The sequence below is a fragment of the Oreochromis niloticus genome, linkage group LG15 (genome assembly GCF_001858045.2).
Source record: "Oreochromis niloticus isolate F11D_XX linkage group LG15, O_niloticus_UMD_NMBU, whole genome shotgun sequence".
In the NCBI taxonomy this organism is placed as follows: domain Eukaryota; kingdom Metazoa; phylum Chordata; class Actinopteri; order Cichliformes; family Cichlidae; genus Oreochromis; species Oreochromis niloticus.
This window is the reverse complement of record NC_031980.2, coordinates 31,001,878-31,026,686: the sequence shown is the minus strand read 5'-3', so window position 1 is coordinate 31,026,686 and position 24,809 is coordinate 31,001,878. Positions and strand designations below refer to the sequence as shown.

At 44.7% G+C, this 24,809-nt stretch overlaps 1 protein-coding gene across 2 annotated transcripts in view; it reads right to left on the bottom strand.

Annotated features, from left to right (window-relative positions):
* The window catches only part of rev3l (REV3 like, DNA directed polymerase zeta catalytic subunit), an 88,242-nt gene that overhangs the window by 3,405 nt on the left and 60,028 nt on the right, over positions 1-24,809 (bottom strand). For both annotated transcript variants that reach the window (XM_005457929.4, XM_019345682.2), the window contains 22 exons: positions 21,218-21,360; positions 19,660-19,788; positions 18,987-19,224; positions 18,567-18,709; positions 13,661-17,432; positions 12,252-13,150; positions 12,012-12,097; positions 11,686-11,811; positions 10,726-10,918; positions 10,508-10,619; positions 10,221-10,336; positions 8,359-8,477; positions 7,275-7,393; positions 6,969-7,110; positions 4,428-4,672; positions 3,830-3,938; positions 3,184-3,390; positions 2,869-2,978; positions 2,109-2,223; positions 1,799-1,936; positions 1,372-1,562; positions 674-920 (listed from right to left, as the gene is read on the bottom strand). In XM_005457929.4, the coding sequence (XP_005457986.1) occupies positions 674-920; positions 1,372-1,562; positions 1,799-1,936; positions 2,109-2,223; positions 2,869-2,978; positions 3,184-3,390; positions 3,830-3,938; positions 4,428-4,672; positions 6,969-7,110; positions 7,275-7,393; positions 8,359-8,477; positions 10,221-10,336; positions 10,508-10,619; positions 10,726-10,918; positions 11,686-11,811; positions 12,012-12,097; positions 12,252-13,150; positions 13,661-17,432; positions 18,567-18,709; positions 18,987-19,224; positions 19,660-19,788; positions 21,218-21,360 (7,699 nt within the window). The remainder of the gene's footprint in view (positions 1-673; positions 921-1,371; positions 1,563-1,798; positions 1,937-2,108; positions 2,224-2,868; positions 2,979-3,183; positions 3,391-3,829; positions 3,939-4,427; positions 4,673-6,968; positions 7,111-7,274; positions 7,394-8,358; positions 8,478-10,220; positions 10,337-10,507; positions 10,620-10,725; positions 10,919-11,685; positions 11,812-12,011; positions 12,098-12,251; positions 13,151-13,660; positions 17,433-18,566; positions 18,710-18,986; positions 19,225-19,659; positions 19,789-21,217; positions 21,361-24,809) is intronic.

Sequence of the window (24,809 nt, the reverse complement as noted above, 5' to 3'; positions counted from 1 at the left end):
TGCACAGCATCTTCATGGACATAAAACAGTGTGAACTACGTGATCATGATGCTTTTCGGGTTTGTTAAGAATCCTACCAAATATCATTAGATGCTGAAGGATCAGAGATCAAAGAATTTTTTTTAATACAAATACAAACATTCAGGATTTTGTGTGTGACTCGTTTTTCCCAACAGTGAAAACAAAAGACATAAAATGAGTCAGTGGCACTGGAGCAGCAACCATTTATGTTCCTGACTGTGATTAGTAGCTATGCCAGCAGATGGCGTGTGCACTCTGTCAGACGTCAGTAAAGAAACAAAGACTGAGGCAGCAGCGCTGCAGCTTGACTCATTTAATCGTCAGCAGGAAGCAGAAGAGATCTCTCTTCATCCTTTGTTCTCTCTAAATGACAGACTGCTTTTATTTTGACAAGAGTGGAAGCAGAGGGTGACCCTGACCTCTTTGACTTGCCACAGTCAGTCAAAGGAAGATACTAATGAATCTAATTCATCCTCCAAACTCAGTATTGAGCTTATTGTGTGTCTTTATGATGTTCCTGGTTCTTTTTTTTTCTTTTTTTTTTTTTGAAGGGTTTCTTATCTCCACTGCTGCTGCTCTGCTTCTAAATGGCAGCGGTGAGACAAAAACAAAAACATCACAATGGCTGGTCATGTCTGCAAGTTGTCCTCACCCTGGGGAGCTCCTGGTACCAGCTGAACACGTCGACTCCGATCAGCTGGAACATACGGGCCAGCGGCGGCAGGATCTGCTTAGTGATGTAGTAGGTGGCATTGAGGCGCAGGGTGGGGTCCTGCAGCACCTCGGTGGGCCGGCGGACCAACTGGATGAGGGGCACGCCGGGTGTGCCGTACACAATGACGTAGGGCACCCGCTCACTCACGCGTGGCTCCAGCCTTCGGTCATACGCCATCATCCGTCTAAGGCGAAGCAGAACAAAAATGACAGCGGCTGATGCAGTGATTGTTTACATCACACAGCCAACATGTTCACATTAGCAGCAAGAACGCTGCTGCTGCTGCTCTTGAGAGAGAAAACACAAAAAACAGCAGACGAACTGAAGCAGGGCTCATAAATGCTTCTTCCTTGTGCATCTAAAAATCACTTTTTTTGTCCTCCACTCGTTAAAAAACGGGTTGCCTAGCAACACTCAGGTACTGTACAGGCTAGTGCAGCGAGACAATGAACACAGTGAGGGAGGACTAATTGGATTCACGCCGGGTACTGTAACTGTAGCTGACAGCAAGCTCTTACTCACCATCCTGTTCTCTGCTGCACACACACACAGAGACACACACACAGAGCCAACCAGCAAACGTTTATCCAAGCCACACTCCTGACTTCTCCTGTACTGTGACCACACATACACACCTGGTGAGTTCCAGCGCAGGGATGCAAGCTCCAGGTCGGTACGAGCCGCTGCCCCGGTACTCCTTGGCGAAGGTCAGGTCCTGGATGCTGGCCCGGCCATCCAGAATCTTCACACACTGACGCTGTACAAACTGCTTCACCTGGCTAATGTCACGTGTCTCAAACAGCAGCTTGATGGAACGCTCCAAAATCTAAGGGGCACATCAGTAAAAAAACAAAGGCATAAGAGGATAAAGATAAAATGATTTATTGGAAATCTAAGAGAGGTGTTAATGCTGTTTAATGTGCAAGCGGAAGGAGATGACGACCTTTTCCCTGACTGACACAAGCAAAGCGGTCTGAGTAAACGAGAGCAGGCAAGAGTGGCATGCCTGTGATTGGTGCACAGCACAGTGAAAATGAAGGGAAAGCATGGTTTGCCTGTTACCTTGGAAACAGCAGGGCAGCCGTCACGGCGCACCGTCTCAATCCCTTTGGCATCAAACACGGGCTCTTTTTGGTCGAGGCTCTCATACATGTAGCCCACGTAGCGCTTCTTTGTCTGCAGAACGCACGGCAAGTACACCTGACACACACACACACACACACACACACACACAGCGATAAATAACTACATCTAATGTGTGGAGATGGAAAAATCACAGTGAACAGATGTTAGAGGGAGGCCACTACCTTGTCTTTCTCACTCCCTGTGTGTGTGTGCACATGTATGTGCGCATACGTGTGTGTATATCTACCTTCTCAAACTTGAGCTTGATAGGCTTGGGGTTGGTTGCAGTCACTGCTTCTGCAATCTCTTTGCCAATCTTGAAAGCCTGCTCTTTGGTGGCTCCTTTCAGTAAAACAAACATGCTGGCAAACACACAAAAACACACAAGGCTCATTACTAATTCTTATCAAACAACCCGTACTACATACTACAGTGGTACACGATACGCTCTGAGAGCCTTCGCGTTTGGCTCTGTGCTTGAACACATCCCATGTAGGCGAGTGAGTCGGGGGGGGAAAGTGTGTCCCATATACGCAAAGCATGCTGCAGTTTAAAACTTCATGCTTCTTCTTCTATTTGAGACTCTGCAGGTAGAAACAATCCAAATCACTGCCTGACAAACACAGCAACAGCTCTTCTTTAATGGACTGTCAGAAAACGAAAGCTGTTAGATAATTGGTGCAAGTGTTCATGAGAACACGGCCCAGGTACAATCAGACTTGCACATCATCGCAGCGTAGTGACACACAACAAAGCTGCTGGTCATGTTCACACACAGTTGGAAACTATCGAGTGAAGTTATGAATTTGTCACTAATGTTGTACAACCTGTAAACCTGCCTGTTGTGCAGATAATGGAACAGTGACTACAGGTTTCCCATGTGAGGACACAAACACTGATTAGGCCTAGCACGATGACCACTGACAGTGAATAACACTTCGCAGAGGTCTTACGTACTATTTATTTATATCTAAGAAAAAGTCAAAAAGTCTTGTGAAATTGCTTACCTGTCGGTGTCTCCGTACACGACACGCGCTCCCCATTTCTTGGTGTCATTGACCATCCTGATGGCTCTCTCCAGGGTCTCTCTGGCTTTGTGGACAATGCTGTCTCCAACCTGGACAAAGCAGATTTAATAAATATTGGAGCAAAGCGGTTACAACTAGATTCACAGCAACACTGATTCAAGGTAAAGGCCCTACAATAATACAGAGAAAATGGTTTGATTGGAAAAAAAAACACAACTATTTTCATGGATTATAGTGGTATCTTACTGGGAGTGCACAGTGCAGAGACCATATAGCAGCTGCTGATGAGCCTACCTCCACACTGGGCATGCGTCCAGAGTAGTTAGCAGCGGTATATCCAAAGGTGACGTTGGCGATGAGCTTGAGTCCGAGCTGCCGTGCATCCAGCAGCTTCGTCAGGGCTTTGTCCTGCTTGTAGGTTTTCATGGACTGCTTCACCATGATCCTCGTGTTGAGGATTTCCTCCAGCATCATGGGCAGGACACCTTTACGCACTGAAGACTAGAACAAAGAAAACACAGATCATTTAAAATACTGAATTTTTTTACAATGCAGAAAGATAAACTAGGGTTGCACCAAAACTCTAAGAAGGATCTAAAATGGGCCTGATCTGCAGCATGGGGAAATGCTGTAACTTAGAATGTAAAAAGCGCTTTAGAAGTTTGGCTTTAGACCCACAATATCTCTCAGTGTGAATAACGAAAATAAAGATGTTCCTGATCTACTGTAAGAGCTGCTTAAGTAGCACAAAAGGGGAAAAACGGGCAATGTGGAGCAATCAGGCAGTGAATGAATGGAAGCACAGAGATCACAAAGGGGGTTTTCTCAGGACACGCTCGCCCTTCACAGCAACTAATAAGACGATCCATCACGACACCAACACTAAGAGGTTGGTGAGGTCTCATCAGAGATGACGGTCATGGTGATGAGGGTGCTGTACCTTAACGAAGGCGATGCCACCAGGCGACACGGTGATGTCGTTGCGGAGCTGGTAGAGGAGCTCGGGAGGGACTCGCAGGGAGGTACAGCCAAACTTAAACTCATCGGGCCTGAGACAGAACGTGAACAAGAACACCAGTTCAATCAGTTAACATTTTACTCGTAAAGTGAATATTACTGTATGGAAAGCCAGCGTCAGGTACAAGTGAGAAAAATGCTCGGGTGGAAATCTGAACTGCTACGTTTTACAGCACCCCACTGAGCTGACTCTGCTGAGGATGAAGCCTGTGCACGCCTGCCACAAACCACTCTTTTTGTGTTACTTCAATGTAGCAGACATATGCATGTGGAAAGAAGTGTTCACGGCTCCTTGCTGTTGCTATGCAACTACACAAATCTCGCTGAAAACCTAAACTCTGTCTTAAGTTGCGCTGCTCGCTGCCCTGAGCTGTGAACAACATGCCGAGCTCTCAGCGTGTCTGTTCCATTAAAAATAATGAGGGGAGGAAGCCGCAGCCAGAGGGAGATTTTCCTGGCAGACGTGCAGCCTGAGTGAGTTCCCTACACGCTGTAGCTGTGTGGGCCTGTCATGTCCTTACGTTCCCAGGTTGTCCACATGGCCGAGGCAGGTGGAGAAACAGTAGTTGTATGCGATGACAATGGAAGGGTAGAGCGACTGGAAGTCCAGCACGACCACCGAGTTGCTGTAAAAGCGGGACTCAGGCTCCATCACCAGAGGGATGCACTGTGGAGCCCTCTGCTGGGCACGCTGCTGTATGCTGGGCGTCACTGGGACGTAGTTTAGGGGCTTGGCCACACGCAGCATCATGGACTCCACACGGTACTAAAGACAAGAGGAGGAAACAAAGTTTGACTTATTATTCCTTTTGTTCCTTCATACATCTGACTGGAATTTTTAGCACCTGCTAAGCAGGTGTGAAAAGACAAAACTACTTTCTGGCCACAAAGTGTAAACATGATGTCCCAAAGAAGATCAAGATGTTAAATGTAAAACAGAGGGATACACACTGGGATTTCTGACCAAAGTTTCTTTTGTAAAACAATGCTGGAAAAGTCTGAAGCCCTAACACATCACCGTCAGTCTGTTACTGCTAGCTTAGCAGCAGCTGCTCAACTCATACTAGCTTTTCCTGCATCAGCATCAAGGCAGTTTTAGAACTGGTTTTAAGGATTTACTGTTTTTAAATCACTGCATGAGTTAGCACCTGCTTATGTGAGTTGTCTGCGTGCTGCAGATGAAGACATCCCACAGACAGAGTGTTGCTGATTTTTGTTCACAGGAAATATTCCCAGAGTAGAAAAACTAAACTCTAAATGATGTCAGCGTCCAATGAGGGAGTGGAGTTCAGCATCAGAACAAGATTAAATGGGACATAAAAACCCATCAGTCTGAGGCAACAACACAGAACTAAATGCCAATCACATCTGGAGCACGCTCGCTGTGTTTAAGTACCTCAGAGTTTTTAGGTTTTTTTACTTTTTAGTTCATACTTGGCAGGTGGAAGCAGCAGCACAGGAAAGACACAAAAAGCTGCAATCAAGTCAAACAGATTCCAGCTGCATTCAGTCTGTACAGGAAGTCAGAGAAACACTCATATCCTGCTGGAGCTGATTCAGATTTAGGAAGGTGTTATCAGACCCCCGTATCAGGTTGTATTCAATCTGCAGTTTTTAAAATGTTTTAATAATAATAATAATAATAATAATGATGATAATGGATTGCATTTATATAGCGCTTTTCGAGACCCTCAAAGTGCTTTACAATTCCACTATTCACACACTGGTGGAGGCAGCTACAGTTGTAGCCACAGCTGCCCTGGGGCAGAATGACAGAAGCGAGGCTCCCATATCGCGCCATCGGCCCCTCTGGCCATCACCAGTAGGCAGTAGGTGAAGTGTCTTGCCCAAGGACACAACGACCGAGACTGTCCGAGCCGGGGCTCGAACCGGCAACCTTCTGATTACAAGATGAACTGCCAACTCTTGAGCCAAGATCGCGTTTTACGGGCGCAGCATCATCCCTGTTTGCAGAGCAGATGTATTTGTCTCTCTAAGTAGTATTTTTGTGTTAGTTAATATTTAAATCAAATTGTCTGTGTAACTTCTCAGTCATCCGTCATGGTCGCTTTGAAAACTCGAGGAAGCAGCAGTTGGATGTTTCACCCTTCATCCAAGAGGCTGCTTCATTTCATTTAAATCAAAACAGTCCAAGATTAGAGGGCTTTCAAATCATGTGTAGGCAGTGATCTCTCCAACTGGAAAACATCAACATCAGCCACACATTTACTCTGTTAACAGATTAAATGTCATATTGTTTAGTCAACCTCTGAGCCAAACAGCTGTGACACCAGTTGAGAGGCTACACAGTTTCCCATTGTGCTCTGAGGCTGCAACTGCATGATGTGAAAGCACGTCAGCGTCAGTGTGCACGGAAATCTGTGCAGCAGTCAGCAGTGATCAAATCAGCACAGGCGTGGCTCGTCTACAGTGAGCCTAACGCTAAACCAGCAGAGCAGATAAACACCTCCAAAACTGGATGAGAATTACTGGACAATTTTAAAATTACACACACACACACACACACACACACACACACACACACACACTAATTTGATCCATTGTTAACATCCAAATGCTGATGACACTGCGACATGATTTCATCCCACTTTCTCACCGCACACTCATCAGCATTTTTTGACATGAAGACGGTCATCAGCTGTACAACCCACTTTATTACCCACTGATAGATTTCAGGCTGCAGCACACAGAACTGGGTTTTTAAAGTGTTCTCATACATTTTCCCCAACATGGTTAAAACCCTGCTCACACAGCACTGTGAGACAGAAGCATGCTCTAAACTTTTCTCACCCCATGACTGAACCTGAGGTTTCAAAACTAAAAAACTCTGCAGTTATCTCACACAGAGAGCATCAAAGGGACTTTATCTACCTGAACAGTCAACTATTAGCTAACCAGCATAGATTTACCTCGGTCGATTTGAACTAAACCACAAACTTGGATTTTCCATAGAAATGCCCTGCCTGTGTCTTCTACCAATCTATTTGAGGACTGAAATAAAAATTATTGGGAATTGTGAGTGTGTGTGTGCGTGTGCATGCCTGTGATCCTCGGGTCAGAACGTGGAAAAACTGAATTCCAAATAGCCTGGCCAGCTCGCTTGTTCTGCCAATGATGTCATGTTGCTGCAGGAGCTGCATGCAGCCACGCACACGGCTCACGTAGTGATCCACCATCTTCCACCTAGAGTAACACAAACAGGATAATCATATCAGCCAGAGATACAGAGCTGGCTTCAAGGGAAGAGTCAATTATAAGAAATTTACAACCATTTATTTGTGCTACATCTTTTAATTTCATGTAAGGTAATGTCCAAAAAGTTGGTTGTGTTTGACCCTGGCACAAACCTGTACAAGTCTGTGTTGTGGTCAAACCAGTCAGACAGAGTGCGGGGACTGTAGAGAGGAAAGCGCTGGTGGAGCACATGGAAGGCCACGTTTTCAAAAGTGTAGTTGTTTAATGTCACCTGAAGAAGGAAAGAAAAAACATTTTCTAGCTCTATTTTTCAAAACTGCCTCTCTCTGACGTTTACACAATTTATGGATCAGAATCAAATAATAGCAATAACAGAACGCAAGTAAAAGAGTAGCACAAAGGGTTAACTGTTCCTCGCTTCAACTAAAACTCTGAATCTTTTACAACAGAGGGTTAGCTTACTTAAATGTCTAAAGTGTCTACATGTGACCACTAATCACACGTTGTAGTGTTTTTGTGGATGGACTATGAGCAGTTCCAAAGGCTCAGACTAGAAATGTTGGCTTTTTCACTCGAAGAATATTTAGAAACCAGAACATGGCAGGGAAGCAAAACACTAAACATGATTTCTTTTTTTGCATGGACGGATGGTTCTCACCATGCTTCACTTAAAAATGGTTTGGAACCCTTTCCAGACCCATATCTATCCATCTATATCTATAGATATATATAGATGGGATAACTGGGCTAATTGTACCCAGTCTTTTACTAGTTAGTCCTAACTGAAAGCTGACTGCAGCTGATCTCACACTACAGTGGCCATTGTAAACCAATCCTAGCTGACTGAGGGAATCTCTGTGTATTCTCTGGTGAGGGGAAAAAAGCAGCAGAGCACACAGCATAAAGCTGCAAAACAACTGGAACAGTTCAGACAGCATCAGCTTACAGTAAATAGAATCAAACAACAGGACAGAGAAAACTGGAGTCACAGAGGATGAGGGAATGTAAAGACAATAACTACTTGATGATAACATTTTTTATTTGTTAATACGAGAGCTTCACTTTATAGTTTGTAGTTTAATAAAGGATTGATATGCTATGAAAAAAATAAGAGTCACTAAAAAGCAGCAGCAGAAAAAGTAAAGTGGGGAGAGCCGTGCTGGAAAAACAAGTGGAAAGACAGAAAGTAGGTCATGAGCTACAAAAGCTGTGAGGAGGTCATGCCGGGACACCTGCCTCAGTTTTCATCACCCTCCACAGGTTGAGGGTGATGCGCCCGATGATGTTGATCTCTGTCATGGTGTCGGCTCCGTATTCATCCCTCTCTGCAGCAAAGCGGTTCTCTTTGGAGTCACCTGAGGACACGCACAGAGCCAGACAGGCAGCCGATTACAGAGGAGGGAAGCCGCCAGAGGCTCTCCATTCAGCTCAAGTACACAAACACACACACACACTCACAGGGAATCACACGTTCACACATTTATACAGGCAAACACATACACATACATGCTGTATCAAGACTCAGTCACAGGCACACCACAAAAATGGGGCTACACGTTTGCACTTATATTACCTACAATGTGTGCATACAGTGTGTACCAGATCCAACACACACACGATGTACTGGCTTTCATTAGCCAAACTCACGCTGTCAGATTCAATAACAGGGATGCACAGTAAAGTACTGCGCGTGTTTAATATGTGGCTGCACATTTAGTGCCAGCTTCTAATTGTGGATTGACCCTGATGAGTCACAAGCACATTTTAAGAGGGAATTTCACACCTAGTGAGACAGGAAGATGGGAAGACGTATTCGCCCCCTTTGTCACTTTAGTTTTTTCCATATTTGTCACATGTTTCGGACTGTCTAACATTAAAATCTGACAAAGACAACCCGACTAAATCCAAAATGCAGTTTTTAAATGATAGTGTCATGCATTAAGGGAAAATGTTCTCAAAGCCTACCTGCTCCATGTCAAAAAGCAACTTTTAATTCAGCCTCATATGAAAGTTTTGGAAAATGAATGGCCTGTTTAAGGCCACGGCAAAGCATCTGAATTTGAATAGAAATCTGAACTGTGACTATGCCATGCCAAAACCTTCACTTTTGTTTTTCTTCAGAGGCATTTCAAATCATTCTCCTCATACGTAACATCACTTGAGCTTCGGGCAATGAATTGATGGTTGGACATTCTCCTTCAGATATTCCGTTGAGAGCAGAGCTCATGGTTCCATCAATTAGAAGTTGCAGCAAAGCAGTTCCAGACCATCACACTACCACCACCGTGTTTAACTGATGACATGATGTTCTCGTAATAGCCAACTCCAGATGTAACAGGACTCAATAAGTTCAACTCTTCTTCCTTCAATCCACAGAATATTTTGCAGAGAATTTTGGAATCATTAAGATGTCTTTTAGCAAAATGAGACGCGTGTTTGTGTTCTTTTTGGTCAGCAGATGGATCTCTCCCTTTATTGTTGAGTCATGAACGCTAAACTGACAGTTTTTGAGACAAGTGACTCTCACTGTCGTGGCGTGGCTTACTCTCTTCATAGGCTGTGCACATTTGACTGCCAGGGTCTGGCTGCCCACGTGGACGGGGGGGGGAAGACCTTTTGGCATAACTGATCATAACTGTGCACTACTGTGCAACCCTGGCTAACCACCTGTACTAAATTATCTGATCTGGCTCCCTATGACTTCATCCACAAAATAAAAACGTAATCAAACGGAAGAAACATCTTTTCGACAGACTAGAGAAGGCGGGCGAGCATAATGGCCAAAAGTAGCTGCTGTGAAAATGGATTAGAGCTGCATGAGAAGACAATCTTAAATTACAATCAGGTATGTTTTTTGATTTTATTCACCTACTTTCAGACTCCCTTCTTCAGTGTGCCTGAGGGTGTAGAGGTTAAGTCGTCACTGTTTGTGTCTAAATCGAACATGCAGAGCTACCTGCTGTGGTTTTTGGGCAAGGGAGCGGCTGAAAGCAGCTTCCTCTCAAAACCCCCAAATCTTTACTCCACATGTCTGCGTCCCCTGAACTACCCTACTGAGTACCACAGTAGGGACTAATTTCAGTGGCTCCTGGCTGTACCTGGCACTCGTGACAGCTGCTGGCAGAGATCCACTCCAAGTGCTGAGGACCGCTGAAGGAGGTAGCCCCAGGAATGCAACTGCACCTCGTAGCCCACCAAGATGTCCGGGTCAAATCTGACAGAACAGACCATGTTAGCAGAAGGTCATTTCTCAAAGCAAATCCCACCCCCACCCCTGTAGGAGGTGTAAAATCTACAATGAAGGCAAATTTAAATGATAGTAATGATGCACTACAGCTGCAGCAACTCCGCCCTCGGTTTCCTTTCATAAAACAGCTGCACACACCTCCTCATGATGGTGACCAACACGTCAAACAGCATCTTCTCATCAGCAGCATATGTCACTTGCAGCCCAGAAACACCTGATCTGACCAGCAACGGTGCTCTTCCTCTGCATCCTGTGGGAGCGATTAGAAACAGAAAAATCAGCCAATTATCTAGTGGCTTTTAAACTAGTGAGTGAACCTCTTGTTCTTGGAGGAAAACACCGCTCGTGTGCTTCACCTTGGCTGGAACCTTGATGGTCTTTGTCTACCACGATGGCCCCCGTGAGCTGGGTGTTGTCTACATCAGGCAGGGGGGTATCTGAACTGAAGCAGTAGAATAAGGCACATATGGGGTCGAACTCAGGGTCAGGTTCGAGGTCACGGCGGGTTCTTGCATGAAGCTCCATGGTCATCAGTGTCAGGTGCTGGACCTGAAGATGGAGGAGGAAACAAATGTCTTTGAGGTTTAATAGACCAAAAACTCCTCTTTAGAAGCAGCACATCCTGTCACGCTCTGCCTGTTAAACCACGGTCTTTTATCTCGTACTAATTCCTAAGACTTTTCAGGCACTTCTGATAGTATTTTCAGTTGCAGAGATGTTGGCAGGCTACCGTGGCCCATGCAAATTTCTCCTCATAATAGTGACTGCTTACTATTTGAGTGAACCACTAATTGGTGCATGCTTTTATTCCAAGCCTGAAGATAAGACCTAAGTCTAAATCATAATAGACTTTAGGAGCTCAATCATTAAAATAAATAAATAAATAAATAAACCATCCACGCTAACAGAAATTACAGTATTCAAGAGATATTAAAGAGGCCTGAAACCATGAAAGCATGTGACAAACCTCTCTTTTTGAATTTAATGAGATCTACGTGTGCTGGCAGTGATCTCAGTTACCATGGTCCGGATTTTTGGAAAAGGCCCGAACTTAATCAAATCTGTGCATACATTCAAAACCGGGTGTGTCTTTGTTTTATTTTGTTGTTTTGTGTAAAGCATATCGATTTGACGATAGGAAAGTCAAAGTCGAAAGCAGGATGCTGTGATGATACTTGGGGAAATAAATCCTTCTTCCCAATCAGGTGGTCCCTTTCTCTTAAAAACAAAACAAAGCAAAACCAACATCTAACCAGAACAAAGCCATTTATTCATTGACTTGGAAAAGAGCTACAGGTTAGTTGCCCTAGACTTACCTCATGCAGAGCTTTGGCATCCTGTAGGTTCTGCATGCTGACTTTAAAGCCGTAGGAGTTGGCTATACTTGGCCCTTCGATCTGAGAGTTATCTTTCTTTGGCACATTCAAAGCAGCAAACTGATTCTGTGGAGGATAAAAAAACATGACAAGAAAAGTTGGAATCAGGAGGAAATCACAGGCACATCAAACGATCAGCGACCTGAGAGACAACACTGCTAAGCGCGCTGTTCTGGAGTGATACTATATAGTTGATTTCCTGACCCGTGCGGCTGCTAGTCTTTGTTTTAAAAGTCTAAAAAGAAAAATCACAATCAGTTTTTGACCTTCATCTGCGTGGTCAGTAACACTCTTCTCAGGGGGTCTGCCTGGCTCCGCCTCCTTTGCTGGAGTCTCTGAGAAACAGGATCCTCTGCAGCGGGAATTAGACCAGAGAAGAAGTGAATAATAGTGAATGTTAATAACAGAAACTCCATGCTGAATTTTCCCAAGTTCGAAAGAATTGCGGTAAATCCTAACAGTTGATGGTATCACAACATCAAAGGAGACAGATGCACATTCCTTACCCTGAGATATGGGCGTGCTACACACTGGATCCAGATCTTCTTTGCTTCTCCATCGTCTCCTTAAGAAAGGGGTGCTGTGAACGAGCTGGGGACTGGTCCTCCTCTCATCCCTGTCACTGACAGCGAGAGGTGAGGGACTGTGGTTCCCTCTTAGCAGCTCTGGGGAATTACAGCGCATAGATGATAGCGGTTCTGGAGAGTCTTCACCTGGCTTGTTCTCACTGAGCTGTCCTTGGCCAGAGGGGCTTGGTTGATGGGACTGCTGCCATGTAGGCAGCTCTGGGGACTCTAGACAGGTGGTTTTATCATCATCATCATCCTCTTTATTTTTGTTCTCCTGTTCAAGACAGACACTGCCTTTATCTGAAACTGGACTTGCTTCTGTGGATTTACACCTCAATCCTGTATTCTCCAGGGGAGACAGGATTAAAGACAGGCTCTGTTTCTTTCTCCTTTGAGCTCTCGTACAGGAAAGGTTACTACAGAGCTCAACCTTCAAGCTTCTGTCAGCAGCTGGCAGCTCGCTTCTCTCTGAGCCCCCATCTTCCTCCACCTCCAGACCAGCCCTTTCTGTCTTCAGCAGCTCAGACTCTCTCCTGCCTTTTTGTAAACTCTCATACTGCTTTCTAGCTTTTAGCCACACCTGCACACGCTTGCGGTTTGGTGGGTTTTTGCAGGGTAAAAGCACCACCTTCTTATCGCTGGACGAGGATAGGTCACCCTTTGTCTCTGAAGCCTCTGCTCCTTGACAAGATGAGATAACGGTCGTGGCGGGGTGCGTCATGGCTGAGAAGGCCGTCTTCCAGAAATGGAGGCCTTCCAGAGACAGGTCTCCACCAAACTCTGCAAGTTCCCGAGCTAGCCGAGTGCCCACTGTTAGCTTACGGCCACCGACCTCCCTGGAGAAAAGACAAGGAAAGGATCAGTACACCCATTTCCATTTGATAAATTTCAATAAATCATCACAGCTCCACAGATGATTGATAATAAATGTCTATCAATTGAAGCTCTGTAGATAGTATAAAACAGAGCCAGATCAGTGGATTTATTTTTGAACATATGGACGTTTCAGACATTTAATGATAAAGGATTCCATTTGAGTTTGCTGTAGTCTAAAACAAATGCTAAAGTCTTTCCTCACTGCACTTCTATTCTCTTATCTGAAAATCTTCCTTACTTTTATTTATTGCAGTACTTTGTCAATTGAGATGTTTTACAATCCAATTAAAAAGCCTGTGAGGGAGGCTAAACCCCCCCACAAACAAATAAAAAACCTTACCAACCATCACAATCAGTTAGATTCTAGTTCTTATGTGAAAACTTTACTAATACGCTTATTTTGGTATATTTAGTAAATAATGCATGCTAGATGATGTTAAAGAAATGGTTACTGTTGCTGTTACTCTTACATTGGCTTCCCTGGGGCATCAGAGGGGTCACTGCAGAAAGGCTCCTGGAAGGTGGCCTCTGACATCTCCAGGTCTAGAAGAGTGCTGAGGATCTCCTCTCGGCTAGGAGGGGACATGAGGGGCTTGAGAATGTGGGCTCCTCCGCCCCCTGCCCCCCGCTGCAGCTGGCTTGCCCTCACCTGTGATAGCGAGCTGATGGAGCGTGGAGAGCTGCTGGGGGTGGTGGATGTTAGTCCGTCGATGCCCTCCGGCAGCTCACCTGTTGGCGAGCCCTCATGGTCGACAAATGAAGCGGAGCTTAAAGGCAGTGAGTCGAAAACTGAAAAGAGCAGCTCTTTTCTCTCACAGTGAAAGTCTTGAAAGGGGCTGAGCGTGTGGGCTTTACCTAAAGAGAAGTCCCACTCTCTGCTCTTGAGGGACGTTAGGCTTGATGTAGGCTCGCGGTTCGTGTGCCCATCTAAAAGGTCGGGGCTGTTCGGCCTTGCTTTGTTGCAATCAGAGCCCCTTTGAAGATCCTCCCCAGAACAAAGCAGCCTGTCGAGTTTCTTTTCAGAGTCCAGCGCTTGAGCAGATACAGAATCCTGGCTGATGTCACTCAGGAACTTGACCGGTAAATTTTTATCAGTCACAACAAACTGACTGCCACTGTACGGACTGGAGAACTCTGTTTGATCAATAGCATTTATATCAAATGTGTAGTTGTGCGGGAGCTCTGGTGACAAGCTGTCCTCTATGAAATTGCAGCTGTCCAGTCCCGGGTCTGACAGGAAGAGGGGGCACTCATCTGACATGCTGCCCTCCTGCTTTACTGACAGATTTGGCTGAGTACTGCTCATCTTGCCTTTCCTGTTTCGCTGCCTTTTTTCTTTTGCCATGTTAGATTTTGGGGCCCTGGGTTTCCGAGAAGTGGGGGTGGGGGCTCTTCTGGATTTAGTGGGTTTAGTGGTGGGAATTAGAAGTGCTGCCGCCTGGGCTATGGCTGTAGAGTGGCTTGCTGTACCAACCACTTGTATAGGAAGGGGCTGTCCCTGTTGCCTCGTCTGAAGTAGCTTCTTAAGGACAGCCAAGCCAGATGGGGTCTCAGAGAGAGGAGGCATCTCCCCGTTCTTGGGGCCTGAGTGTGGGGGACCTTCTTTTAGCTGGACATCTTTATTGTGTTCCTGTACTGGAGGCAGAAGGTCTGTGCAATGCTCCTGTGAATCCTCTGCCTTTACCACGGTGGTCTGGCAAGCTTGCTGCTTCGTCTGGGCAGGTGCCGAAATGCTTTGGTTGACCTCCATGATGGAAGTCTCACAGTCTTCGACCTTTGGCTCGATAAACTTGGTTACTGAGTTCCTTTCTGGTGTAGATGGAGTCTGGGACGTGCCCTGGCTATCTTTGCCCACCTGCTGTTGAAATGGAGGAACCTCTTGTGAAGAGCTCTCAGAAGGAGGCAACTCATTCTCTGGGAAAAGGAGTTGGGAGCTCTCTTTGATTAAGTCATGCCTTTTGGGCTCCTCAGTTTTCTTTTTACGAGACTTTCTAGGTCTTGTAGTGCTTGTAGAACTGTTGACAGCACCTCCAGCTTTCATCCTCTGCCTCAAAACAGCAGTATTACCTTGTTTTGCCTTCTCAGTTTTAGGCTCTTCTGCAGACTTACTTGGTTTCCTTTTAGCATCTGACAGTCTCTTGGGTTTGGCAGTTTGACACTTATTACGTGCTCCTTTGGCTGTAGACGATCTATGTGGCTTTTGGAAAGCAGAACTAAGACATGGGTCAATGTGTGGATTTATCAGCTCTTCTGAACTCCTGGTATTCATAAGGGGGTCACTTGGGGACCAACAGCGTGGAGGCGTTGAGTCTCTCGGACTTTGGGATCTATCTGAGAGGTAGCCCAACTCTACCATGACATCTGAATAGTCAACATCATAGTCATGTGCCAACTCACAGTAACATGGTCTAGGGGGTGGCAGAGATGGCAGGATTGGGGCTTTTTTGCGGCCTTTTGGCTTCTGAACCCTTTCACCCTGTCTAATCAGAGGTTTGGAGGAGTTGTTGATAGTCTTCTTATTTGTAGAGTTAACCTTTGCCTTTCTTTTGGGATGTTTTTTGGCCTTTGGTTCAGTGACGGGAAACTTGACAGCAGTGGATTCTGGTACCTTGGGCCAGAAATCCTTGAGAGGAGCCAGTTTTTTATAGTGCTCTAGCTTGTCTGGGGTCAACACCACCAACTGCTCAGCTGCATTCACTTTGGACATCTTCACCAGCATGTTTTTCTCTCCTTTGAACCTGTTAATAATAATGTACTTTATAATGATAGGAGGTTCCTTCTTGCGTCTTCTCTGATACTTTACTTCTTGCCCACCGGAGACATCATTGTCCTTAAGTCGTTCTTTGACAGAAGCTAGGTTTTTAGAACGAGTAGCACCTGAGTGTTCCCCATCCTCTGAATCATATTTCATCTTCCGTTTGGTCCTCAGGGTGTATTTACTACCTGGCAGTGCTGACGGTTTAGTACAGGTGACTTTGGCAGACAAATCTTGCAGTGGGCTTACCACATCCTCAGTAGAGTCTTTAGTTTCCTCAGGAAAACAGGAATTGGTAGCAGAGCTGGAGACAAGGGGCTCTGGCTGTGGTTCTGCCTGTTCACCTATGGACCTCTCCTCACTTTCAGACTCATTTTTCACAATTGTTTCCTCTTTGATCGACTCGGCCTCTTGTAAATCCTGATGATCCTCAGAAAGCAGCATTTCAGTGTCCGTATTCACAGGACTAGCAGGTGTTACTGAGGTGATGCTGGTGCTAATCTGGCTATCAGAGGTAGAGCTTTGGACCATCTTTAATTTGTTCCTAGGTCCTGTCATACCTAGCCTTTTTTTGTTCATCTTTAGTTTAGACCTGCGAGGTTGGGCCTGTTCCACCTTGCTGCAGGTGTCAGCCATTTTCTTGTTCCCAGGTTTCTTTCTGCTGAGGCAGTTGGAGAGAATGACACTGGGGAAAAACTTGTAGTGTGCCTCCTGCTGGGCAACAATAGTCCTCTCAGTCTTGTTTTCCTGATAGTCCTCGTACCTGATTTTCAGCTCACCGACATCTCCTTCCTCGCCATCTTTGCCAATTTCGTCCTCATGAGGATCAAGAAACTCGTCCTCCTTCAAGGTTGATGGGGCTGATGCGATGCTCCTCAGAAGGGGGCTTTTATTGTCTTTTGTGTTCAGTTCCAGGTCAGTCTTAGCTGAGCAGTTTCTCAGCTCAGAATAACAGAGAGAAAAGGTCCTGTGGTTCTGAAGAATGGACAGACAGTTTGTTTCTACATTCTTTATACTGCCGTACTTCTTCCTGTTCTTGGCGACCTTTCCATTACCAAATGGGAAGCTTTCAATATCCGTTTTATCCAAAGCTATAGAAGCTTTCTTATCGTAGGTGTACAAAGGTCGTAGATCTTCTTTGTCCATGCAGATGGGAGATACCTCAGGGTGATTGGCTAATATGCAGGGAATAGGGTGTTTGACTGGCTGGATGTAGGGGATTTCTTTATTCACCTTGAACCCTGTCAAACATTCACTACTGCTGTCCTGACTGCTTTTTAACTGAAAGTGCTTGTCAAGCGGCTGCTCCGTGTCCAACACGTGAACTGGTATGTGCTCGGGATGCTTGCACTCCAAAAGGATCTTAGCTGTAGATGGTGGCTCAAGGTGGACCATCTCTCCGGGGATGGGATTTCTTTTGCCCAACATCTTTTCAGTGGCCGTAAGCGAAGACTGCGTCATTGAGCCACTATCTGTTAAGGAGGAATCTATGGATACAGCATGAGAGAAGAAGAGGCATCTCATTAGTGTCCACAGCTGCAAGAAACTGACCTGAAATTCATGTAATCAGAGAGAGCAATGACCCATGAATCTTTGCCCAAAACCCCAGGGTGAGATCGATCACTATTTGATATATTTAAATTTGTGCTGTCAATCTCGTTAAAATGACGTTAACGCCATAACCGCATTAACACGGCAAATCTCTCTTAGCGAGTTAACGTGGATCGCCCTGTGCGAGGGGCTGCATGGCGCTAACGTGTTGATGCCTCTGCTAACGGAGATTTGCTGCGTTAATGCGGTTACGGTGTTAACGTCATTTTAACGAGATTAGAGCTGACAGCACTAATTTAAATTTTAAAAAGTCAATTTACTACAATATTTCTATGCCACTATAACATGTTGAAAGCCAAAATTTATACTTTAAGCTCAATAAGAAAGTGACCATCGCTCTGCATGAGACACAGGGCAACTAGAACATCACTAACATGTGCATCAGCAGGACGCTTGTCCCTCATTCTCTCCTCTAGCTCTTCTGATAATGTAGTTGTTCTGCTTTCGGACCAGCTGAGCTACTGATAAAGTCATCTAATGCAGGTGGGGTGCAGGGGCAGGAAACGTGTTGAAATCGCACAAACAGCAACTACAGAGGCAGTTTTAGTGTTATTAACCTTTAAACTCTATGTTGCAAATTACTGAAGAGGAATTTGTTACAGCTATACAGAAATGTCAAGATGAATTTTATGACTCAGAACTTTCAGATTTCATTATGTTTGATACTGGTATATTTTTTAAAAAGCACACAGAGTCTATTACCAGTCTATGAAGTTGTAGTCATCGTTCCACACACACATGCACGCTCTAAAAACTGAACAGTTAATTAACCCCAGGGAGTCAGTTTTTACCCCCCCCCCCCAAGTCTGGCACTGCATCAAATTGTAGCCTGTCAGGTCATAGAGCCAAAACTGAGAATCATCCCAACTTTTTCTTCTGTAGCAGCTATCAGATCCCTCTCCTGACATACTTGACAGAGCGTGAATCGGTGGGGGAGGGTTGTCAGATAGGCATCAAAGCAAGCTGACACTTCATGCTGTCTCAGTACATCTCATCATAGGACAACTCACCGCTACTCTCGTCTGCGGCGCCATCGAGCTGCGGGATGGACAGGTTAGCGAACATAGAGTTGTTTCCACTCCACTCCATGTCTTCGTCAGAGGACTCCTGCTGGCCATCACTGAAGCAGTTTTCTGTCTCCTTCATGCAGGGTCTGTGCACACACACACCAACGACAGGAACCGTAGTTATAAAAAAAAAAAAAAAAAAAAAAAAAAAAAAAAAAGCCCAGGCAGAGCTCACTGGGGATGACTTTCACAGATCGTGTACAGCGATCGCTCACCTATGTATTTAAGATACGACCAGAAACAAAAAGGTGTAGCTTACGCTTACTTGTACTTATTACTAAAAAATGAAAACATTTTGATGCACAACATACTCTAAAACTGATGGTTATACTTTTGCCTTAAACCATGCAGAGATAAACATGCCTCTGAGAGGAAGCACTCTCAGGAGGGTCGCTGTCCCAACGCTGTGACATTATAACACTGAGTTCTGCCTCTTCCTTGTCCAGTTCTGGGCCTGCTTCCTCTTCATCACTGTTGCAGTTGTAGTTTGTGACACCAGGGAGTGAGCGGGACTGGGAATTCTGCCTAGTGGGTGTCCTGCAGAAACCATCGTCCTCCAGGCCTGCCAGCAAGTCAATGATGGCTTGGTCCCGGCTGCTGTCTGCATGGAGGACAAAATAAAGCACACAGACAATATCAGACAGCTGTACGCAATAACCTTCTCTCCACTTGGACAGCTGTTAAGCATTGAGGTGAATATTTTCTCCTTTCAGGGTGTAGTGGCAGTCAAGTGGACAAGAACCAGATGTATATGGAGGAAAGAATCCACTAAATATCAGAAAATATGGATGGAAAGGGGAAAAAAAGTGGCTTTTACAACAACGATCCAAAACAGCCCTCAAAATCCATTTCAGAAAACACAAGCTGAAGCTTCTGGAGTCAAAGTCACATGACCCGACCACTGAATCAGCATCTTTGAAATACTGTTTGTGGAAGACAGCCTTAAAATTATCACCTAAAATCAGAGTTTAATCATGGGAAACAAAATCGAGCATAGAAAATTAAAAACGTGCATGAATGAAAGAGGCTGTGTTACCTAAGAGAGGCGAGTGGTTGGATGTCTGGGAGAGTGGGAGGAAAGACTGACTGTTCTCCAGGAGAGTCAGGATGGCCTCCTCATCAACGACAGCCTCCTCTGGGACTTTCCCACTGCTCCTCACAGAGTCTGCAGGCAGCAGCAGAGAAGATGAAAACTACTGTTAGGCATACTTCGATGTCACACTTTGCTAACAACAGTTTCACTGAGATAACACATTAAAGCAGCACAGTTCAGCATTAGCTCGGTGACTCCCATCTCTTACAGTTTCTACAGTTCCAGTTGTCACGTGTTCAGAATATTGAGGATGAGAACAAAACAACCATGGTTCCGAAGAGTTGGTCAAACAACGATTTTAATGAAACACACGTGTGGGGAGATGTACCCTGCAACATCAGCTGTAGATCTCCGTCAGAAATACACTTCAGATTGCTTTTATATCATCAGGGTATTATAACGCCCCCTCTTGCTTTTACAAGTACACAATTTGCATCTTAAGAACATTATTTGCCTATTTTACAGACAATGACCAATTTTAAGAGATAAATGCAGACACAGAAGTTCCCCTTTCTGGCATCTCCTTCCAAATAAGGCGATGATCTCCGGCCTTTGCGGTCCCCATGGACTGGACATCTTCTTCTGTCACCTGTTGTCAAGCAAACTCTAGTGCAACATGTTGCTGAATGCATTCAGGCCTTTACTCAGGCCTGTTTCTAGGTTATATGTGGTATATATGTGTTTTGTAAGCGTGTGTGCGATCTTTCTTCAGCTTTAAGTTTGGACACACAAGCACAGAGATTTCCTGCACATTAGCCCAAAGTCACTCTCACATCGTCACTCTTTCAACTCCCTGACTTGGGTAGGAGTAACGGGGTGATGAAACAAGTACTTCTCCTGCCAAACATACAGGCAGAATGAGAGAAGAAACAAATGTATGTCACAAGAGAAACCTGGTCCAATTAGGAGTTAAATTCTATAAAGGAAAAGAAAGTGTAGGGTGCTAGTAAGTAAAATCCAGCTTTTTTGCAAATTAAAGTATTCAGTCTCGACATCAGATCTTCTTCATCTCCTATAGTGAATCAGACTACTTAAAAGATGGTACTAAAAGAGAATTTCTCTTCTGTTTTGTTCTCAGATTTAATAAGCTTATAACAACTTTCATTTCTGATATTGGCTTTAAAGCAAGACAAAACAAATGTAAGAAAGAAATGTCGCTGTGCATCGTTTTTTTGCGCACAAAAACTTATTCAACTTCTGAAAAAGTCAGTTTATTCATATAATATCCCCTGTGATAACTACCCAAGAAAGAGATTACTTCCATTATCAAAGATACAACAGTTGGTCTGTGAAAACATTTGGGGACTACCAGCCTGGCTCAACCCATTTCATGCCACCAAATAAAATGTGTAAAAAACCAAATTAGAACATAGCTTTGGCCTTTAATGGTTTCATAGCAGGTCAAACTATCCCATCGTGATAACTCTATATGATATAACTCAAAGCAAAATCTGCTGTTGCCGGTCTGTGAAACAACTACCGGTACTGCAATTCTCCTCACCTGGATGTCGACCCCTGTGAACCTCCACAGCGTTAGCAGGGGTACATGGCAGCCCGTCTGGGGTCAGGGGGTCAAAATGAAGTGTTAGTTCACCAGGGAAATCTTCTTGGTTCTCCCCATCACCAGCAGACAGATCTTGTGTCCTGAGGAAATAAACAGACATCAAGTTTTACTTTTTACCAAAACATTCAACAGTGTTGTCTGCATGGCTGTTAGCTGAATTAGAAAACTGAGCACCTTGTGCAGCAGCCATGTTTTATTAGCATCTCTTTACAGCGGGTCTTAATCAGAGAAAGTGCTCGGTTTAGTGGGCGAAAGCTCTGTGTGGGACTGCACAAGTGTGCAGAGTGTCTCTTGTCTGGCAACTGTGTGGGGAAGTATATGGGTGTGTACAGCTAAGTGGTGTGTGTCTGTGTGTTGGCAGAGGGAATATGAATGGAAAACAGGCAGGCAGCCAACGGGGCTTTGTATCCCTCCGGATCGCCCTCAGCCACAAGCTGCCTATCACGCTCCCTTAATCGTGCTGCCCCTGCTGTATCGCCTAGCAACTCACCACTTAGTGACTCTGAAATATTGAAACGAAGACGAGGCGGGCGGCCGCTACTCGCACGTGGAACAGATTTTACAGGAATGGTTTTGAGAAAGAAAAAAACAAATTCCATTTTAAGCACTGCTCCAGAGGAGGTCTTTCAGATCTGGTGAAAATGGTGGACTAGAGTCTGAAGCCTGGCCATGAGTCTGACCATCTAAAAAGCCCTCAGGATACTAAACTGTTGCTCTTGTGACTGCAGGTGTGCACGGACGACTTCTGCAGCACAAGTTCAAGCTTCTGTAAAGCTTCTGATGCAATATGTTGAAAAGCACGGGACTGACAGGTGAAGCTGCAGAACACCATGACTGAGCCCAGTCACGGCTCAGGGAAGAACACAAACACTCGTGCGAGAGGACAGCCAGACAGAGACAAACATATCAGACAGAATAGTAGACTATGAATCACAGCCTTGTGGACACCCTCTAACTCACTTTAAATGATGAATGAGCAGCAGCAGCAGGCAGGAGGCTGATAAATGATGAATGGTTTTCAGACAACATGGCTGTAAAATGAAATCTACTCCAGACTCAGAGTTTAGGTTGAGATTGAGGGAGGTTTCATGGCAGAGACTTCGTTCTGCTGGTGCCGTATGATGAAGAGCCTCCCGAGAGTCAGCGTGCACGTGCCACTGTCTGGTTGTTCTTAATTAGTCTGCCAGCTAACGACTTTAGAGGCAGCCAGGGAGGGAGCCTGGCAAGCGTCAGGAGATTTCTGCAGTGATGAACACATTTTGCCACCAAGCCACGCCCTCTCAGAGTTTGAATGATGAGAAAGAGAAAGGAACGATAACTACAAAGTGTTGTTAGCAGATATGTGCCTTTGTAAATGCTCTAGTATGTACTGAAATAAAGGCTCTGAGCCATTAACAAGATTTAACTTAAGACTACTTGTTACATTAAAACTACCAGACCACACAGCTTAATCTCTGATTCAGATGTTCTTCGTCTTACAAGTGCATAAAATCAAGCACCTAGCCACATCTGTGAAAGAATAGATCGTTCTAAAGACTGAAGTCAGGTGTGGTACTGTAATAGAATGCCACCACTGCAACAAGTCAGTTTTTGAAACATCTTCTCTTGTCATTACTCCATGACCAGCTGGAAGTGGTATTATTGCAAAGTGGAACCACGGCAACTCAAGTTGCAGACCATATAAGTAAAGAATGGGGATGCCAAGCCCTGAAGCAATAAGGACTACAAATCACCATCGCTCTGCAACTTAATAACTGCAGAGTTCCAAACCTCTTCCATCAACATCAGCACAAACACTGCACTGGGAGCTCCACAGTGTGGGTTTCCATGGCAGAGCAGCTCCTCTAGGTGTAATGTGTAGATGACTTAGTGTGCACATATGATTTGCACCTTCGACTGTAATTTTCTATCTGCTGCCTCAACACAAACGTGTGCAGTTGCACTAATTGTTAAGATAACACCATGCCGAATGATGAAGAGTCAAAACTGGCCACACATACACTGATGAGAAATCACAAGAGCTGTTTTGTGAAGTTCAAATGACACAGAGGCTCTGAGGCTGACGCTGCAATTAATACGCGGAAGTCAGAAAAATTAAAAATGTAGAACCTACATCTGCTGATGCTAATTTGAACAAACAGATTTGCTACAGATGTCTTTCTTTAACACTTTATCTAATTGACAGTTAATGTCCCCAGATCTTTACGCATTAACCCCAGGCCGTGTGAGGCAATCAAGTCTGAGCACTGTCCAAAGGTTCTCTTCCTATCACGTAACACAAAGCAGAAAATGCTCCAAATTCGTCAGTGGGTTTAGATAACAATACGGCACCAGCATAGACCACACAGGAGGCTAGAAATAAGACATCCAATTCACTTGGAGTAAATTCCCCATACCAATACCTGACTGTTACGATGGCCTGTAGCAGCTGGGTTCAAAGAGGAGGATTGAGGCAGAGATGAGGTGCAGACAAACCTGTTGGTGTTTATTCACCAACATTAAAATTCCAAAAAAGAGTGTAGGCCAGGGTTCATCAGAATCAGATCAGAATACTTTATTGATCTCTAGGGGAAATTATTTTTCGTTACAGTGCTCCATTATAAACAAACATTAACAAAGACAGACAATACACTAACTAAGAATAGCACAATATATACAGGCATATATATATACATAAAAGTCACTTATTAATAAATAGCTGAAAAGAACATGTGCAAGAAGGGTGTAGCTGTTGCAGTAAACAGTGTGTTAAGTGGATGAGTTGTACAGGGAGATGGCCACAGGCAGGAATGATCTCCTGTGTCGTTCAGTGGTGCTTTTCGGTAATCTCAGTCTCTCACTGAACATGCTCCTGTGACTGACCAGCATGTCATGGAGTGGGTGGGTGGTGTTATCCAACATTGTCTTTATCTTGGACAACATCCGCCTCTCCGACACCACCTTGAGGGAGTCCAGCTCCATCCCCACAACATTACTGGCCTTACGAATCAGTTTATCGAGTCTGTTGGCATCTGCAACCCTCAGCCTGCTCCCCCAGCATGCAACAGCATAGAGGATAGCACTGGCCACAACAGACTCATAGAAAATCCTGAGCATTTTCTGGCAGATGTTGAAGGACCTCAGTCGCCTCAAAAAATAGAGACGACTCTGGCCCTTTCTGTAAAGTGCTGTGGTGTTTTTAGCCCAGTCCAGTTTATTGTCAATGTGTACTCCAAGGTATTTATAGTCCTCCACAATGTCAACACTGACCCCCTGGATTAAAACATTTGTCACATACACAGTCATACACAGTACGATATGCAGTGAAATGCTTAGACAACTGCTCGTGACCTAAAATAAAAGACTATGAATAGGACAGGAAATAAATATGAAAATTAAAATGAAGGGTAAATTTAACTAGGAAAGAATAAAATAAAATATAAAAATTAAAGTTAAAAATAAAATAACTGTACAACAAAATACACAATATAGAAAATATATAAGAATATATGAAGAAATATAGAACAACAAGAGCAGCTGTACGAGTAGT